We start from the raw sequence: 19,116 nt of genomic DNA, 5'->3' as shown, positions 1-19,116 counted from the left end.
GTGTCAAAGGCTATCGATTATCGGGAAGTTTCTGGCCCTGTTTGCGTGACGCTACGTCTCGTTCCCTTCCATCGATCGTCTCTCTGTGCGCCAATATCGCTCGTGTCACTCCTTTCGTGGAAGATACACGATTATTAGTGGAAACGTGGGATTCCGATTAATATTTCTGAGATTGGGAGTAGGTCGAGTGAAAATAGTCGCAAATGCATCATCGGGACCGGATTTATCGATGAGGGGACTTCGTTTTAGTCGAAACAATTCGGTCGTCTGAATTCTTCTTGACCTTTCGATAGAACAATGAATTTTTTAAACTTTTCCCTGCTATTTAAAGTACCTCAAGCTGACTACAGATCTGATATGTTCTATTCTTTATTTCCAGTAAAAATAAACGATAAATCTAATTTCTAGACTCTACAGTATCGTATATTTGTCGTTATGTTGTATATATCATCGTATACTCGTGACAAAGAAACAAAGAATTCGCAATCGACATCAAACGATTTCACGAAATATTTACAACCATCCCTGATTTATCCGAATGAACGCTTCAAATCAACCAATTTCGATTTCATTATCGTCGCGTGTTAATCGCGTTCTATCAACTTACACAGCCAATATTGTGTCTTCCCGAACTGATTAGTTCGTTTCAAATGCAATCGCTTAACGATCGGGCTCGTGTCATATTTTTTTTCGCTCGACATAACAATGATAACAGTGACAAACCATAATTAGGTGGTCCGAACAATTAACGTTATTAACATAGACGATAGCTGTGACAGCAAATGTACCCGGACAAATAGGCCTTGGATCGATGAAACGTGTGTACTAACATGCGAACGGAGAATTAAACGCGAATAGCGCGTTGTTCATGTTGGTAGGCTCGCACGGGTACACGACATCGTGGCCGATATTGCGCTAAGCCGCCGGATAGTTCTATGCATCTCATTGTGTCGCGTTACTAGGTCTAGAATATACCGTTAAGTCTTTGCATTTGAAGGACAAAGGCATCTAATTAATTCGACAGTCTCGTGAAACCTGTTATGAGCTCTGTCCACCGTTTCTAATGTGTCGGAGTCGTGTTCGTAATTCAATTCTAGCAGTGAAGATTGACAGAGTTAAAAGGACATTTGTAATCCGCCGATCAACTGACAAAAATGTTGAAATTGATTTTGGTTGTGTCAAACTTGAACTTCAGATGATTTATTTGCATTTAATGACGCATTACCACTTTTTATGTGTTACTACATTTAAAACGTATTACTACATTTAACTCTGAGGAAAGGAAATTTTCCTACATTAATTTCAATGAATAATAACAGTGAATTAATAAATAACGAATTAAGTAATTTACAAACATAACACTTAAAAGCTAACTTCAAGCTCTTATCCTCCTTGTAATTACTCAAACAACCTTGCAGCATTCTACTTTAAAATCCGGTTAAAATTACTTTGGTGGCGAAACTAATTGAGAATAAACTAAAAGAGAACACGTATATATTTACTAATTACTTTTATACGTTGAAGTTAGACGATCTCGTAATCTGTACTAATTACAACAGAAAAACAATTTATTAATTAAACCTTCTGCTTCTCTCTTCTCCTTTATTCCATTAGTTTCCATTCATCACCTGCAAGGAACTCGAATGCGTATCTCCATTTTTTTCAGAACGATAATGTCAGTCGGTGTATATCTCACGTTGCGACATTGTTTATCATATTTGACATCACGAGCTCCATAAATCCATCGCATACTCGCGGACGACCGTTACAGGTCCTTGAAGAGAAAATCCGTTCCAGTCTCGTAACCGCGACAACAGCCACGCTACCGTGTCTCGATAAGCGCGACGAGAGAAATAATAGCGGGCGGCCGATCAGTCGGCTGACTTGTCGATTGCCGTACTTGACAGTGAATCGATTATGACTACATAATTCCATGGATCGAGCGGTACGTATTGTTATCCCGGTCTGGGCTTTCGTTTTGACGTTCTGCGATGATTTTTCGCATCGGCATTAGCCGACTATGGTGCACAGGTGCAAGCTTTGCCTTTCCCTCCCCGTTACTGTGATCCCAACGGTGGCACGGCAGAGGTGTACGTTGAAATATTCATGATGGGGATGCCAGGTGGAGATCCAGCCGAGAGTTGTCTCTAAGCGCGTTCTGAATCGCGCGCGCAGTTACAAAATTATTCGTACGTGCCTTTTTGTGTAGGAGCCAGAGCTGGATTGCCATTGCGCAGCTGACGTATCGATCGTCCGACGCGTCGATTCAAATTCCCGGATTTGCTGCGGCTTTTCAGGGTATTTAAAGCGATTAACCACGTGGAAAAAGGTATTTCGAATACCTGAAATTTTACAAGAGGCAAGCCTTTGTGCGGAAATTTGCTTTTGATTAGCAAACTATTTTGCAACCACAAAGGAAAATAGTTTGCTTCGGATGTAGGAAATTAGATACTCCTCTAGAATTCGAGATGTAATATAGTTTATTTTATATAATTAAACAGATACATTTGTATAAGCGTATACGTAGCCGAACACGTAGGCAGTGATCTTGCCGTAGTTAGGAATGATTTATAAGTGGTCTGTATAGTTTTGAGTAAGGTACGAGGTACGTTGTATATCTATGAGGCTCGTTTTTATTTGACTACCAGGCGTGACCTCCAGCGATAACCGCGGAGGATGAAGCTCCGATTACTGCAGTTTTGGTAACGGGGCCAGCGACGACAGTGGATGCTGCTGGTCCAGCGACAACCGCGGCTGCTGGAGCTGCCGCTACCACTGCAGGTCCAGCCAGTGCAGGGGCAACGAGTGCATTACCTGAAAATTTATTTATTTATTATAATTCCTATCTAAATATCCTATGATATAAAGGAAATAAACTTGATTTAAGAAGATGGTCACTTACTAACGACAACGCCAAGTCCCGGTTCAGAAACGACAGTAGGTCCAGCAACCGAACCAACAACGGCACTCGGGCCGGCTACGGCTCCAGTGACTACTGCAGGTCCAGCAACTGGCCCAGCTACTTTAACTGCTCCAGCTGCGGGACCAGCAACGACTGCTGGTCCTACATGAGCACCAGCTACGCTTACAGCACCGACGAGTGGGCTGACAAGACTCGGCGCGGCTGAGCAAACCGACACGATTGATACCAGAACAGCCTAATAGAAAAATGATTAAAGAATTATTTTAAAAAGTAATCAACACATGTCGATACCGCAAAGTTACTACTGATGCAAATAAAATATAATCGAGAAGCTTACCAAGTATTTCATGATTGCTGCTTTATTCTTCAGCGTTGTCTATCACCTTAATTGTAAGACTGCCAATTAATCCCACGACAGCTGCTTTTATACTCGGTTCTGACCCTGAATCTATAGCTTTCCCGACATTTTTCCATTAGGAAATGTCACACCATTACCATTGCCGGCCCGACCTATTTCTGTATGGAAGAATGTCGCGTGTCTGCGTAAGCTATTAAACTCCGCGTCGAAGAGACACTTCCAGACAGTCCCATCGTGCGACGCGGATTAATTGCACCCATCCCGTAATATCGAAAACGGAACTCGAGCGCCATAAGTTTGAAGAATTCACGAGAATCGACGTTACCTCGTTATCTTTATGCTGTTCTGGTTTTGTCGGAATTCATCCCACTTAGACTACTTGACGTAAGTACTCGAACTTGTTGCGCATCGTTCTGATTTCGTAGTCGGGAACGCCGCTTTGTCACGGTAATTCGCTTCTGGGGTGTGCCCGTCCGTCTCGCGAATTCATTGTAACGTAGAGTCGAGTGCTGTTCGAGAATTTGGATAGTGTCTTTTCATGTCTTTTTGGCGGTTGACGACACCGTGGGATCGAGACAAATTTATGTCTAAATGCTAACCGAAGATCGCATCTATCGAATCTTAAATGAATTATTGGTTAAACGTTTGAAACCACTGTGTGTTTTTTGTTATTGTTTTGGACATCTGCTTTATTTTGACAGAAGTAAATTTCTTTAAACACTGTCCTTGTTGAAGCGTTTCCTTCTCTGGACTTTTACTTGAACAATTCTCCACGTTTTTCAAATCAACTTTAGTATTGTATCTCTTCTCGATTCTGAGATTTTGTCAATATTCATTTAGCAGCCACTGTAAGTGTTCCTTAAACGAAGAACAGAACTCGCAAACATTTCAAGCTCTCCCCATACAAAATTCACTCGTCGACAGACGCAGTGGCTACAATTCACATCCTCCAAAATATTTACCAACATCCTGTTTCAATGCTTAAACTCCAAAGCTCGAAAACCTCAAGTAATCCCAGCATCTTGACGGATCACACGAAATCACAGACCTCACGTTGGAAGCAAGTAAACGTTTGTTGACGCAAGCGTTGAAAGTCATCGAGGTGCTCTTCGCTATTCGACTACTTGAATTTCATGTCCGCCGTATGGAATCCACGTCTGTGTTAAACGACTGTCGTTTTGTTCATGCATAAACCGTGGGACGTAACGACTGGCCCGGTACTTGTTGCTGTTCGCTCGTGGACGTGCCTTTGAAATGGTAATGCGCGTGGCGCTAATAATTTCCTTCAGCTTTCCACAGGAACTAGAAGCCGGCAGAGTTGCGTAAAAAAGATGCCGTAAAGCATCTTCGTCGTGGCATTTCCCAGAGGCTGGCGCGAATGAAAACAGAGATTAAAGCAGAACCATGAAGTAGTATGGTAATTGTACTCAATATGGAACACTGCAATATCTCGGAAAGTAATTATAATACAAAATCAATCGGCAACGGTGTAAAATATTTCATTAGAAGCAAAAGACAAGCGTATTCACATTTGAGATTCGCTTGGTAATCCATCGATCGTTGCATTTGAAAACGTATAACTGTTCTTGAGAGGCGAGTTAAACAGTAAAATTTTTTAGTTGAAGCAAATAAAAATATATTATCTTTCCATGATTTCTCATTAAACGTATTTGGCTTTGGGTGTCGGAAAGAAATTTACCGTTAAATTTATTTCATTTTTAATGTGATAATTATTTTTCTGTCGTAATATATACTTATATTCCCAATGTTAAACACGTTGAGTGTACGTCATATAGAACACGCCAATGATGCTGCTATTGACGAATATGATACAGAATTATATTTATTTTGTGGTTGCATTTCCCAAAGAGACAATAATAGTGAGATATGGATGCAATGTATTCGCTGTTTTCATTGGGATTACAATCTGGGATATGCTTTAGGCGTTTCATGTGTGACAGACAAAGAAAATTAACAATATAATACGATATAATATAAAATAATACAGCATAATGTAAAATAAGCTTAAAAAATGGAATATATTTGATTACTTGTCTTCTTTATTTAAATAAATATTCATTTTTCATAGCAAAAATAGAATTTTTCGAAATTTCTTAAGAAATTATTTTTACAATTTATTGGATTTCTTTACATATATTAACAACCATTTTTTCAACTCGCCGTACTTGATCTCTTTCTCATTTTTTTACCACGACTTCAGCACACTTAAACTTTTGCATAGTTAACTATTAACAAACAAATATCTATTAATTTTATCGTGTTTTGAAGTTGGTTTTATTAACAAGAAACATGTTTCTCGTTTTGACAAGTTTTTAAAATCAGGTGTTCCATATTGCAATTGCCCTATAGGTGGAGAGAGAGAGAGGTTCATTACCAAAGCTATGTTCGGATATCATTAGAGTACGGTTCAAATGGGGAGAATACTCGGCTGATTGGAGTGGCGTTCAAGCAATTTCCTATAATTACCGGCAAAGGTGGATAGGTATCATCCCACGACACACTGTCAACGGTATAATAGACCGCGAAATGGAGGCTGGTCACGCCACGATGTCGATGATAATATTCCGGGACTAGAACAATGCTTTGCCGACGGGTGTCATTTTAATCGTAGATTGCATGTCACAATCACTACGCAATAAGTGCCTTTGCTTTGACTCTTCGAGTGTGAAATTCTTAGGAGGACTTAGAGATATTCGACAAAGACTTCGATGAAATTCTTGCTGTGGTAGATTCGTGGCAGTTGATCGTCTTGGACGTTTAGTATATTGCAAGTAACTGTTGTGGCGTACAGAATTGTTTCTCTAAATATTTTTCTTTCCCCGTCAGCTTACACATTACGCTTGTTAATTGTTTGCTGAACAAAGACAATACTAAAAGTTTCACGTTAATCTCGTGCACCAGTCGCAATTACACTGTAACATTTCTGCACTTGAAACTTCGAGGAACGCCATTGTCCCCATTACAACATTTGGTCTTTTGTTTCGGCCGGACTCGAGGACATGTTAAACGAACTTATTTACCTGGAACAATTGAAATTTACGAAACAATGGTTGCCTGTTGCCGAACACGGGCCATCTATTCCCCATTTAATTCTCATTTAAATCCTTCGGTTAAATAATTATTCTGATTATTCTCATCGAATAATTCAGTTAACATTACGCTGTATGTAATCAAAACAAAGTATGTTTGCAAACGTTACAGCCAAGGCAATAATGGCAGAAACGAGAAGTGCAATTCCTCTCCAAAGTGGTATGCGTTTATTATTACATAATATAAACATATAAACGATACATTATTATGTACACGAAATATATATAAAAGATACAATGACGGAGGTACTAGCGGTAAATGACGGAGATCGTGGCGCGGTCGGTTTCAAAATGGCAGGCATCGGAGGAGATCAGTCGAAGATGTCATTATATGTATGGGTGTCCAGCGTGAGCTAAGAATTACCAGTGGCCATCAGCGCGAAGGATGCTTCCAACTCCAGCTGGTCCAGCTGCTATGCTACCGGATGGTCCTGCAATAAGTGCTGGAGCGGTGATGGGACCGGCAAGAGCTGCAGGATGTGCTGCAGGTCCAGCCAAGACGGTTCCTGAAAAAGGATAATATAAAATTAGTACGAACATACATACACATATTCCAGAAAGAGACGACAGAACCATGTACCCTGTTCGATAAAGCGAATAAGGAAGACATTGCGATAGAGACGCGATAAAACGTGACAATTCGAAACAAATAAACGTCGCTAGATGAGTAAAGATCAGTCTACTACGCATGGTTGAATTTATCGTCCATTGTGTGTATCGTATTCATAATATATGGATCGTTGCATGTTCAAAGATTAAGTACCCTAGTTTCCTGACAAGGATATATGGAACGCGACTGGTTTGCAACGACAATATCCAATCAACATTACGAAAAAAAGCACATCGATTCAAACGCTGTTGTACGTTTATCTTTGGGTACCATTCTAAGACATCTTCTTATCAACGTAATCTATCTACAAGGCCTATATTATGGATAAATATACCAGCGAGTGTCAGTTCGTGGAATTTACGAATCTACTCTACTTACCCCATGGTGCACCCCAAGGAGCGGCTACGGCTGGCCAGGGTGCAGCTGCACCAGCAACGCTACCGGAAACTAGAGAGGGACCAGCAACTGCTCCAGTCACTATGGCGCCACCGTCCACAGCTCCTGAGAGGCGAGCAGGTCCTGTAGCTGGTCCTGCAAGGGCAGCGGGTCCTACGATCGGTCCACTAAGGGCAGCAGGGCCTAGGAGAGGACCAGCCAGAGCTGCTCCAGGTGCCAAAATCGCCGAAGGAGCCGCAGCCGCTACCGAAAGAACAGCGACGAGGAAGACCGCTACGAGGGCGCACATGTTGAAAGGTTTGTCGAAGGGCTTGCTCGTTGCTAAACTACTGGAATAGTTTGCCTCGATGGCTGGAGTGGATGTGCTGGCATCTGGCTGGCTCGATGGTGCTTTTATAGGGGCATTGTGTACACTCTGGCCACCTAGTTGCTCCCGCCAACCCCAAGGGCGGGGCACAGGACACGCCAAACATTCTCTGCGGGTTGGGCGCGTGGCCGTTTCCTCGGCTTATCAGCATTAAGGCAGTCATCGAGTAGCAGCGACACACGGCTAATGCTTAACGCCTCGCAGCCCACCCGTGCCCCTGGAGGTCGCCCGCTCCAATTCAACATGCCCGTTGCATCCGTTTCAGCGACGGTTTTTACGATTGTTTCTGTCCTTGCGTATAGAACACGGTACTCTATCGACCAGAAAGATCGGCACGCCGATACTACAAAGTTTGAGTGTTTAATGGCTTCAACGTGGGTCTAGGTAGTCACGGTCCGGGGCTTTTCTAAAATGTTGAATTGAATTTCTGAAGAAATTAAAGTACATTGCAAAAAAGTCTAACTAAAGTGTCTACGTACTTAGAACCGAACAAGATTTAAGATTTCCAATTTAATTCCTTTGATACCAAGTGCAGACTCTATCGATCGATCAACGCTAACTGTAAACTCGATTCAAATTAAAGATCGATATCTTTCGTATCGAACCCATTCGATCATATTAAAGTCGTAGTACAGGTAGCATGTTCCATTGACGAGATCATCATTTCCTGTGAAAGATCCTGCAATTTCAGGGTCATAGAAACCTGTCATCACGACCTTCACGGTCGAAGAAGAGTCGTTTCATCTTCTTCTTGTCGATTTTCTAAACAAAGAGACAGATCTGAACGAGCATGCGTCGACAGCCGTGTCACTATGCGTCCGCATTGTGCATTGTACATCCGTTTAGGCGAGGCACTGGGTTGCGTAGCCCACGCGTCGTCCCCAAGTTGCGATTGTCGCCTGGAATGACTGTCTCATTGTAGTCGGATACGCGTGTGTTACGGTGGCACCAGCCTCGCAATGCATCACCGAGCCTCGCGCCACGGATCGTTTCGAATATCATTGTTGGGCGTAGCGCGCGCTTTCGAAGGTGGCAAAGGTGACCGGCGACGCGATTGTTCGAATAATTGTTCCCCGCCACGGCGAAGTCCTTCGAGGGGCGGCTTTAATGGTACGCCTCGTTTCAGAGAACAAGAGAAGATCGCGAAGTCTACTTTTTCTTAGAAAGATCACGCAGGGCTTAAAAAGCAACTCGCTTTTTCCTTACTCGGTTGAAAAAATATTCCGGGAATTTCTCTCCTCTTGGAGTTTGAAACGACTTTCATTTGGAAAGTGGCTTCGTAATCTCTCCTTGATCATTTTTATTACTCTTATATATTGTTGGTTGAGAATAAAATATTGTATACAGTAAATATCGTATGAAGTAAATATCGTAGATATTTGAAAATTCATAAGAGAGAAACCACCTTTATCAATTCGTATATCTTTTTGGAATAACATAAAATGCATCCGTACTTTCAATATTTATTCAATACGTTCCCATTATTTTTACTCGTTGATTTATTTCAGCATCGACTCGTGGCCGTCCACAATATTTCTACTTCCCCAACAACATATTTGTAATATTGTATAATCCCTGTGGATATAATTTCCAATTATATCGTACAGTGTAAAGATTTATATCTAATTAAATTATATTTGCTCCACCATATTGTAAATTATACTTCTAATTATTAGAACGCACTGTTATATAAAGAAATCAAAAGGGTTGAGTGGTTATGAGCGTTTGATTTAAGCGACCCAGTTAAGATTGAAACAGAAGGTCGTAGTTAGGATCAGATATCGAAGATCACGCGATGGCCAATCGTTCACGAAGAAAATCGAGAACAGGAATAGATTTCTTGTCGCGACAGGTGCATAAAAGAACGTCGGATCAAGAATGACAGAGTATTTGATTTACGGTGCAGGGCGATTTTGACACGAAGCTATGCGCCATTTTTAGAGTCTTGAATAGAGCTGGTGAAAGATAATGGAACACTGACGTATATGTCATGGTAAGATTTCGATGTGTAGGTGTTTTTGTCTACGGTAATTGTAATGCGCATCGTATGTTGCGTGTGACTGGTTTACCATTACAAAGCACGAAATAGGAATAGAGGAGGATTATCAGTTTAGAAACACGATCCGCATGGTCTCGTTGTTCATCGCTTCGATAACGTTTATCAATGTCCACGTTTATCAATGTTTACCAATGTTTTTTAATTATAGAAGATTTAAAAAATAAAGAAAATTAAAAATTGATATGAAAGGGTAATAAAAAATTCGCAACATCAAATCTAGAAAATACGAACTGAAGGCTACATTTTAATAAATAGATTCGCACAAAGGAATCTTGCACAAGGAGATGGTATGTAGGTCGTTATTTCGATGCATTCCTTACGCAAATCCAACGCATAGATCATTTTTCTTTCATTTCTAGGCGTGGTGTCTCCAATTCGATTCAATATTGCGTCACCTTATTTACAGGTTTTTGTCCGATCGGCCGAGCTTTTTCACCCCGTCACGGTCTAACAGATCGCTGCTACCAGCCCCGCCTTTACCCCCGATAAGTTCACCGACCCACGTGTTCGCGTGTGTCGCCTATAAAAGCTCACTTAGCATCAACATGTACGGCAATGTTCCTCCGTGATGGCTGATGGAAAGTCGCTGCTCGGAATCTCGGTGGCCTCTGTCATCTACGAGGGGACATTTCACGATCGTCGACCTAACTAGGGAATAGAAGGGTTAAGAAACACCACAGGCGGCATCGATGGATCCTTCGATTAAAATTTCATCAACATCATCATCTTCGGGTTTCTCAGTCTACAAAATTGGTATTGGTTTCTACAGTGGCCGTTATGAGCGTGCACCACGAAACCACGACGCCAAGGATGGCGTCACACAGTGGCCATCAACTTTCAGGTAAGAAACTTCTATATTTATGTTGTTTTGTTTCGAGTCAAGTTGCCGGAGATATCGAGGATATGTTCGTATTTTCCATTTTTGGGATAGAGAAATTAGACTACGACGCGAACGAAACAAACACGTTTCTCAATTTCCGCGGGTAGTACACGGGCGAAGCGAATCGCGATGTGAATAACGATCAAGCCAAGGAGAGCACAGAACGTACGCGTAAGATTTATTTTCCCGTTTCTAGACCGATTTTCTGACCCCGGAACACGCCGTTACGTACCACACATATATATATCCCGCTCGTCCTGTTGAAAAATAACGAGTTATTTTTCCAACTGGCGAACGATCCTCCACGAGATCGTGTCTCGAGTCGATGTTTAAATATCTACGGATCTACGATCACGTTCGATCCATATCCCTTCGATGTGGACGTGTCATCCATACGAAAATCATCTTTTGAACGTAACGAATCTTCAGATACTCTATTGCCTCTCCACGATTTTTGTATTCTTAGGACATTCAGTATACCATCGAGGGCGTAAAAGCAGCAGCGCGTCGAAGGATCCATCGATCGGCCTTCCTCAATCTCCGGCAACTTACGAGACACTAACGACCCAGCCACAACCATATCTACCTCGTTATCGGCCACACCTTTCGTCGTTCTTGTCCGTAACGACGCTGGGCTTCGCGAAAACAATTCGACCTTCTTGCTTTATGTCAGAGCGAGGTCGATCCGCTGGAATGTCCACGGTAGTCAACCATCTGTCCAACTTATAATTCCTGTTCGAGACAGCTTAACTGATTTACCGCAATTTGCCGCGTTCGTTGATGAAATACAGGCCAGGGTGTCTCACGGGCGGGTGGAGAGGGTGGAGTTACGTGTTGATGCTTCCTGTAGTAAATTTCTTTGTCTTTGTAACTTGTATATTGTGTATATAGCGTGGGGTGCTAATCTTCGTCGTATGAAATGTAAAAACAATTGAGGATCTTGTGGTTCACTGTTGTATTATATATCTTTTTATTGAAACTGTTTAAAAATAAACGTATACTTATGAGCAAAACTAAATCTGCATTTGTTTCATTTTTCATATTGTTGGTGTGCAATTTAGAATTTTTTGGTATCTGATATGTTGATACTGGCTGTAATCGACACTGCCAGGAATCAAACTGATTAATTCCATTTTTTGTGTCTTTTTCAACTTCATTACCTAAGCACGTAATTAGTAGGTATATGACTTATACAATCAACCATTGAAGTCGTAAAACGTACAATGTCTTCAACCATATTTACTTATTTCGTTTTACCTCATTTTCCATTTTACGACTTCGGGATAAAGTAGAGGAATAACGAATAACAACTCATTGTGCATATCGAAGTCTAAATTAGGGCGCATCATTTATTTCCTTTAATTCCGTGCTACCATTGTGAGCACAGCAAAATCGCAATAAATAACCCGCGCTTCGTGTAATTTAAATCAACGTCCTGTGAAATGATCCCGCTTAAAAAGTGAAAAAATTTCTCTCACTGAAAGCATCAATTCACGATTTATATTTCGTGAAAACTCATTATAATAATGAAATAAAAATTATAGGAAGGTAGAAATGTACTTTTGATACTTTTTTTATAATTGTTCCAATATCGAGTAATTTAAATGTAAAACATTGTTCAACTATTTCTAACCAGTAATTAAAACAATTATTCATTGTTTTAGTAAAAAATCATATGATTTAACAATAGAAAGGACTGCTCACGTTCCACAATAGAAGTGAGGTATAATTATACTGTCGGAGTAATTATGAATGATACTGCACACACGTCATACACAAACAGAAGAAATAAAGAAAAGCAGAGGAAAATAACGAGAGTACGATGCATTTAATCTTCCTTTTCAGTGATCACAAAACTACGATTGATGATCTATATTTCTAGAAGAATCGCATAGGCTATTGATTGTTAAACGTAATGGAAAACTTTATTGTAATTGTATTTCATTTAATTAAAACGATCTGATTGAATATCGTAAATATTTTCGTTGTCGTGTTGCCTCCACAGAATGATCGGTCAAACGGAATCTAGTAACCTTTTAGAATTCGTGCAGGTTCGATGCACTCTGGTCGGTGGCGAAACGATCGATTGATGCATCACGACGCTGCCACGATTTTCTCACGAAGACGGAACTCTCGTTCTTCGAATTCGTACCTCGATATTAGCTAAGTCTCGTAGCTATCGTGAAATGGTTGTCTCTGAAAATAAATCTTTCCGTAGAAGCAAAAGATGTAGGTTTACGCGATTAAGTGGAGATAGTTCTCACGATTGTGCACGAATCTCGTGATAAATTCTCTCGCTCGTCAGCTCTGCTTTACATTCAGTTTTTAATGTAACCGTATTATTTCAATCTTGTAGCAGACATTTAAAAATTTGGATGTTCGGTGGTTATTCATGCGAATTGAAGCACTCGTGCTTTTAATATATTAAATTATCAAGTGCGCGCGAACTTATTAGGTACTTTAATTCACAATGGATTTATCGTGTATTTCGCTGAAATTTTACCCGATTATCGATGTAATATGATCAAGTGGTTTGAACTCGTATTATGGAGAATCGGTAGCTCGAAATAAGCCACTTAAATGGCAATTGTTCAATCGTAAAAACCGAATGAAACGGCTTACAGGCGAAAAATATTGCCGTGGCTACGATCTGTGACGAGGATCAAGTCGACCTTAAAAAAGCACGCGGTAATTGTCGTGTACAGATTCCGCGATAGAGTCAGCGCTTGAAAGAACGACTTAGGAGATAACACAGAACTCGTGTACGACCTTCGGTGAATTATGCGCGCGTGGTTCGTTAGTCTAGCTTTATTCGCACTAGACCATGGTGCCAGCACACCTGTGTTCACTCTGATCGATCTACACACAGGTCGATTATTTTTTAAACGATGTCGCGAAATCGAGGCAATCGTCGCGTTTGTTCGAAGATCGTCGAACCGTGTCGCGAATCATACATCTAACGACATTAACCTTTACCACAACTATCGATATGTTATTCCAACGTGTCGATATCCGTGTCAACGGTTCAACTTGGCTTCGGTTCTATCTACCCTCTGATTGTGGCCCCTTGTAGTCGGTGTCGAACGATTCCACGAACGGTTACGATGAACTAACGAAACTTCCAAAACTACACATAAAGATCGATAGTGGATCGCGTAAAACGCTTTTGTGATCTGTCTCGATTCGTTGCGCGATAGCACGATCGAAGAATTTGATACGAATGCCAGCTTGCTTATGTAGAGGAGCCGTAAATTTTATTCTTCTTGGCAATGAAAGAGGAATAAAAAATAAACGGGTTAAATACTGACACTGAGAGCAGCAAATTTGGAACGTGGAATAAATAAACGTGAAGGTTCCTTTTTGCAAAGACAAAACTAGAGCGTGCATGGAATCGATGCATAATTATTTTACAGCTCGTTAAAATGGGACGCATAACGAATTTAAAGCGACGTAAAGGTTGACGACGTGTAACGATATAACTTCATTAAAGCATCGTGTGTGAGGATTTCGAGTACATAGTTAACAACATGATTAAACGTGTGTAACTAAATCGTGTATTATCGTAAGAGATCAGATAAAGTTACACGATAAATAGCGAGCGATCTACGAATATCCATGTTACAAATTATTTATTATCTATTTAAAAAAAAGTAATGGTATATCAAATGTATAAAAAATTCTTATTCGTATTGCATTATCGTTATAAAATCATAGTATCAAATGTATCGCTAACGGGGATCGTCGTGAGACAAATCTAACGATATAACGATCAGATATCGTATTGTAGTTTAACTCCGCTGATAATTCATAGAAGTGGATACGATCGATAGATTTTTAAAGTTTTTGTTCTGCCAACAGCTGTCATTCGTTACCAATGACCGTGTCCAGTGTGGATCCCACCAAAGCCAGTTCCGTGGGTAGTAATTTTACCAGAGGGTCCAGCGATTACCACGGAACCAGCATTAGGGCCGGATACAGCGGCGCTTCCAGATTGAGGACCAGAAAGGACGGCGCCATGGGACGCTGGTCCTGCGAGAACGGCTCCATGCGATGCTGGTCCTGCTATTACCACTCCGTGACTACCGGCTCCCGCGTATCCAGAGTATCCAGCATATCCCGGATACCCTACTATCCCGGAACTATAGGCTGGACCGGTGTATCCCAAACCTAGAACCAAGTCGGATCATTTTATATGTGATAGGTAAATATTTACCATATTGTGTTTTAGTAAAAATTTTAGACAAGTTTGAGTTTGAGTTTGAGTTTGAGTTTGAGTTTGAGTTTGAGTTTGAGTTTGAGTTTGAGTTTGAGTTTGAGTTTGAGTTTAAGTTTAAGTTTGACTTTGAGTTTGAGTTTGAGTTTGAGTTTGAGTTTGAGTTTGAGTTTGAGTTTGAGTTTGAGTTTGAGTTTGAGTTTGAGTTTGAGTTTGAGTTTGAGTTTGAGTTTGAGTTTGAGTTTGAGTTTGAATTTGAGTTTGAGTTTGAGTTTGAGTTTGAGTTTGAGTTTGAGTTTGAGTTTGAGTTTGAGTTTGAGTTTGAGCTTGAGTTTCAGTTTCAGTTTGAGTTTCAGTTTGAGTTTGAGTTTGAGCACTCACCGACTCCACCGTCATAGGGGCCGCTGTAACCCTCCACGTGAGCAGGTCCGGCGACAGAAGCAGTAACAACAGCGGATCCAGCAACAGCACCAGAAACTTGAACCGGCCCAGCAACGGATCCAGAGAGCTTAGCTGGTCCTATAGATGGAGCAGCCACCATGGTCGCTCCAAGGTGAGGTCCAGCAACACTGGTTGGTCCCAAGGCGGGTCCAGCGATTGCCACTCCATGAGAATATCCGAGGTGACCTCCGTAAAGTCCACCATGGTATCCACCATAAATAGCCTCTCGGCGCAGCCGCGGGGCAGCTGCGACGAACGCGAAGAGGGCTGTCAAAATTAACTAAAATTTTCAAAATTAATGGTAAGTATCGTCAAATTTATACTTAGTCAATCAGTAAATTATTTCGTGAAGACTTGATGTTTCAAATTGGCGCTAAAGTCTAGTACATTCCTGTCCATGCTACAAGTTCACAGAAAGTTTCTTAAATAATCACTAAAATATTAATCTCTAATTTAACGTAATTTCGAACTAGAAAAGCCAACCGAAATAAAACACACATAATATAGAGTATGAGCAAACCGTTAGTCTGTATAAATTCTTAAATTATTCTATTAAGATTTAGTGTTTAAAACTACCACACAACTGAAAGTAATGGTGTCCAATTTAGAACTTTTTCATCCACTCTAAAATTCCACAAAGAGTTGTTAAACAATCAATAGAATATTAATTTCCAAACAGAAACAATTTTGCAGAGCGAAAAAAACACCGAGAATATAAAATCACGTTCACCAAACTGAAAGAGATTGAACTTCTGCGGTGGCGAGCCTCATGACGAGAAATTCACTGTTGCAATATTCCGATGTTCCGGAGAATACTTACGAAGGCCTTCATCTTGCCAACCGACCGATTGCTTAGTGTGCTCACGGACGACTTGGTCGGACTTTATATACTGCTCCAGGATCCCGACCGCGCCCCTAGTTGATCCCTTCAAATCATATCCGCTGATGGTACAGTCTGAGCCATTGTGCAAGAAGGTCAGCATCCGGCACACCCACCCTCGGGATGCTGAGTCCCTTGACTGACCTTCAACGACCATTCATTGTGAAATGATCGCTTCCACTGGGGAAGCATATCGTCGGATTTTTTTCTCCTTTGTCCTTCTTGAAACAAAACTGCTACTTCGTTGAATTCTTTTCTTTGTTGCCTTTCATCGATTCTTTGTTTCATCAAACGATTCAGTTCCATAAAGAAAGCATCCGTTTCTTCGCTTTTTTAGGTTATGGTTACAGTGGATACGTATTCTAACGAATTGTCGTTCTAATGAATGAATCATCTGCAGATTGAGATGAATCTATTCATGAGAATCTATAGAATTTCAAGGAGAAAGCATCCATCTTCTCGTTTCTTTTGGTTACGGTTACAGTGGGTGCATGTGCTGAAATGTCTCAAAAATGCATATACTCATAAGAATCTATATATGCATTTGATTGTTTTGAAGAATGAAACACTCAAAAACCAAGATGTATCTTTATTGACGACAGAAGTCGGTCACGACGTTAAACGCGAAATAGATTTATCGTGTTCGCGTCACGATTCCTTTTTACGGGGCGGAACTTGGTAACTAAAAGGACCGTCTTTCGACGAACGGAACTTTTGATATTCACCCGGGGTCTCCTTTGTGTCGACGAGGCAAAGTTCGATCGTTTCGTTGCACGTTGTAATGGGATCGGGCGTTTCGTGCGGCGATTCGTGAGAACCTTTCGTCTTCGGGAATCTCGGGGTCATTCGACTTGTTCGACTAGTAAAATACTTGCTCCATTAAACGGTATGGTTTAGAATGAATCGACGTAATTTTTCGGTGAGGAATTGTTTTATATAGATGAACTTTTATATGAGATGAAAGTATGTCTGCTCCTTTGGGAAGACGAATGGCTGTGGTTGATATCGACGCACGTTCGGGAACAAAGGAATCGATTAGGCGAACGCGAAAGCGCTGTAATTAGCGTAATTTGCGATTTCTCCAGCGATAAAGGGGACGAATGGCAGGTAACCGTTGGCGAACAGGCGTGATCTTCAACCTACGGTGTAATTGGCCTGAATGTTTCAAGCGTACTAACATCGCTCCTCGTAATTATCGTCTTATATACTGCGTCAATTAGTCCTTTGGTCTCCCATGTTCCACCCTGTCACAAGTATTTACGGTATAAATTAAGGCTTAACATAAAGCTTACGAAAGACCTGTATTTATCCGATTTTATATCTCCTCTTCGAATTCTTCGAATAATTTGTGTAATTCATCGATTAACTCTTGACCTTAGACTCGTATCGATCTCATCTAATCGTATGTTTCCCAGCGGAAAATTAGTGGGCGATTAGTGGCGTCAGTTGGCTCTTTTGTCTCCCATTTTCCATCATGCCACAAGTCCTACGCTACAAATTAAGAAATAACACAGAACTTACGAAAGATTCTGTCACATTTATCAGAATTGAATTGCCTCTTTCAATTCCTCGAATAACTTGTGTAATTCTTTGATCAAACTCTCGATCTCAAACGTGTATTTTCTAATCGTATGTTTTGTAGTCGAAAAATGGTAGGCGGTTAGCCGCATCATCCTCGCCGATGAAGTAACCGATCGGTTTGCGGCAACAAGTCGAGCCCTCACATTATGGGTGGGAAAGAGTCACGTTCTCAGGGATTAATACGGTTTTCTGTGGTATGTACCGCCTGCAGACGAAGCTTCGGAGCATGAGCGTGTCGAGTCGAACGTGACCTTTATGCCTCCGTGGTCGCGGAAAAAGGTGCGATCTTCGTTGCTCCAATTATCGCGCACCGATCGATATACGGTTTTGTTCCTCTCGAATTGGTCCACGCTCGAGTAATCCATGCAAACCACGATACTTGTGTATCGCCGCACGGCAAACAGTCGTTTCACGCTCGAATCTTCGATTACATTATTCCCGTCCCATTATTCTCGAGCTTCCTGCGGAGAATCGTGTGAACCGTGGTTCTTTTGCTTATCGTCCTAAGATTCGTTAAATTAGGAGATATATAAAATAAAATGATATCACTTGATTTTTTTTAACTTTATTTAATATGCCGGAAATTCGTTTATTATTCGGAATTTTTGTTTTTCGGCCATGTATTGAAATAGATAATATGTATACAATACTATCGACAAAGTAGCGAAATATATCACTTATTGATCTTTGTATTCACTCCATGTCACGTAGAAAGTTTCCATAGAGAGCTCATCACTCATTCTCTGTAGCAATTACGTCGTCTCGCATCTCTTCCCATTGGGGTGAGTACCCTAATTCCCATGAAACTTATTGCTAAGCCTTAAATGATACGTACAGAATGATCTTTGTGCTTTCAATCGTCTAAATTCAAGTTAGAAACTTCTCTAATTTGCCAAAAGCCTATTTTAACGTTTATTCAGCAAAATAGCTTGCAAACAGATTATTTTGTTACCTTGTCCTACATTGTCATAAACATTCTTTTTGATGCAAAAAGTATCCTATGATTTCAGTATTTACATTTGCTGTCACTACAAAAATATTGCCACGTAACAGAGTATGGCGATACCTATGGTAACAGTATGTAGGAGCATGTAATCGATTTTGATATTGGTCACGGGTGGCGCGGTTCTTGAAATTTGTAGTCCCGCGATGCGATCGAGGAGGAACGGCAGAGATTGAACGTGATCAATGCTAATGGTGAGACTGACATTTGCAGTCATTGTCTGTGCCACGATGTAGACGCAATGCATCGGAATTCTTATGAGAGCAGAGCAGTCTACTGGCGGCCGATTCTCGCG

At 41.0% G+C, this 19,116-nt stretch overlaps 3 protein-coding genes and 1 long non-coding RNA gene across 4 annotated transcripts; 1 reads left to right on the top strand and 3 right to left on the bottom strand.

Annotated features, from left to right (window-relative positions):
• Positions 1–2,462: 2,462 nt before the first annotated feature.
• On the bottom strand, positions 2,463–3,318 carry LOC139989821 (uncharacterized). The gene is made up of 3 exons (XM_072008458.1): positions 3,261–3,318; positions 2,903–3,158; positions 2,463–2,814 (listed from the first exon to the last, which is right to left on the bottom strand). Exons 1-3 carry the CDS (start codon positions 3,270–3,272, stop codon positions 2,642–2,644), a joined length of 441 nt encoding a protein of 146 aa, XP_071864559.1. The 5' UTR covers positions 3,273–3,318; the 3' UTR covers positions 2,463–2,641.
• A 186-nt stretch (positions 3,319–3,504) lies between these two features.
• LOC139989823 (uncharacterized) lies at positions 3,505–11,711 on the top strand. The gene is made up of 3 exons (XR_011800415.1): positions 3,505–3,665; positions 10,230–10,664; positions 11,170–11,711. It is a non-coding gene; the product is annotated as an uncharacterized lncRNA (long non-coding RNA).
• On the bottom strand, positions 6,537–7,754 carry LOC139989820 (uncharacterized). Its single transcript, XM_072008457.1, has 2 exons — positions 7,380–7,754; positions 6,537–6,897 (listed from the first exon to the last, which is right to left on the bottom strand). Exons 1-2 carry the CDS (start codon positions 7,684–7,686, stop codon positions 6,752–6,754), a joined length of 453 nt encoding a protein of 150 aa, XP_071864558.1. The 5' UTR covers positions 7,687–7,754; the 3' UTR covers positions 6,537–6,751.
• A 2,170-nt stretch (positions 11,712–13,881) lies between the features above and the next one.
• LOC139989676 (uncharacterized) lies at positions 13,882–16,340 on the bottom strand. Its single transcript, XM_072008171.1, has 3 exons — positions 16,178–16,340; positions 15,298–15,624; positions 13,882–14,870 (listed from the first exon to the last, which is right to left on the bottom strand). Exons 1-3 carry the CDS (start codon positions 16,338–16,340, stop codon positions 14,572–14,574), a joined length of 789 nt encoding a protein of 262 aa, XP_071864272.1. The 3' UTR covers positions 13,882–14,571.
• Between the last annotated feature and the right edge of the window lie 2,776 nt (positions 16,341–19,116).

This window comes from Bombus fervidus, chromosome 8, assembly GCF_041682495.2.
Source record: "Bombus fervidus isolate BK054 chromosome 8, iyBomFerv1, whole genome shotgun sequence".
In the NCBI taxonomy this organism is placed as follows: Eukaryota; Metazoa; Arthropoda; class Insecta; order Hymenoptera; family Apidae; genus Bombus; species Bombus fervidus.
Note: the sequence above shows the minus strand (reverse complement) of the source record. Positions and strands in the feature narration are given on the sequence as shown.

What these genes read in the sequence shown, in the direction of transcription:
- LOC139989676 (XM_072008171.1), bottom strand. Translation starts at nt 16,340, where the DNA reads ATGCTGACCTTCTTGCACAATGGCTCAGACTGTACCATCAGCGGATAT. An exon ending in TTGGCAAGATGAAGGCCTTC is followed by an intron (nt 15,625 to 16,177) that starts GTAAGTATTCTC and finishes TAATTTTGACAG; the next exon opens with CCCTCTTCGCGTTCGTCGCA. An exon ending in CCCCTATGACGGTGGAGTCG is followed by an intron (nt 14,871 to 15,297) that starts GTGAGTGCTCAA and finishes ACTTGGTTCTAG; the next exon opens with GTTTGGGATACACCGGTCCA.
- LOC139989821 (XM_072008458.1), bottom strand. An exon ending in GGGACTTGGCGTTGTCGTTA is followed by an intron (nt 2,815 to 2,902) that starts GTAAGTGACCAT and finishes ATAAATTTTCAG; the next exon opens with GTAATGCACTCGTTGCCCCT.
- LOC139989820 (XM_072008457.1), bottom strand. Translation starts at nt 7,686, where the DNA reads ATGTGCGCCCTCGTAGCGGTCTTCCTCGTCGCTGTTCTTTCGGTAGCG. An exon ending in TCCTTGGGGTGCACCATGGG is followed by an intron (nt 6,898 to 7,379) that starts GTAAGTAGAGTA and finishes ATCCTTTTTCAG; the next exon opens with GAACCGTCTTGGCTGGACCT.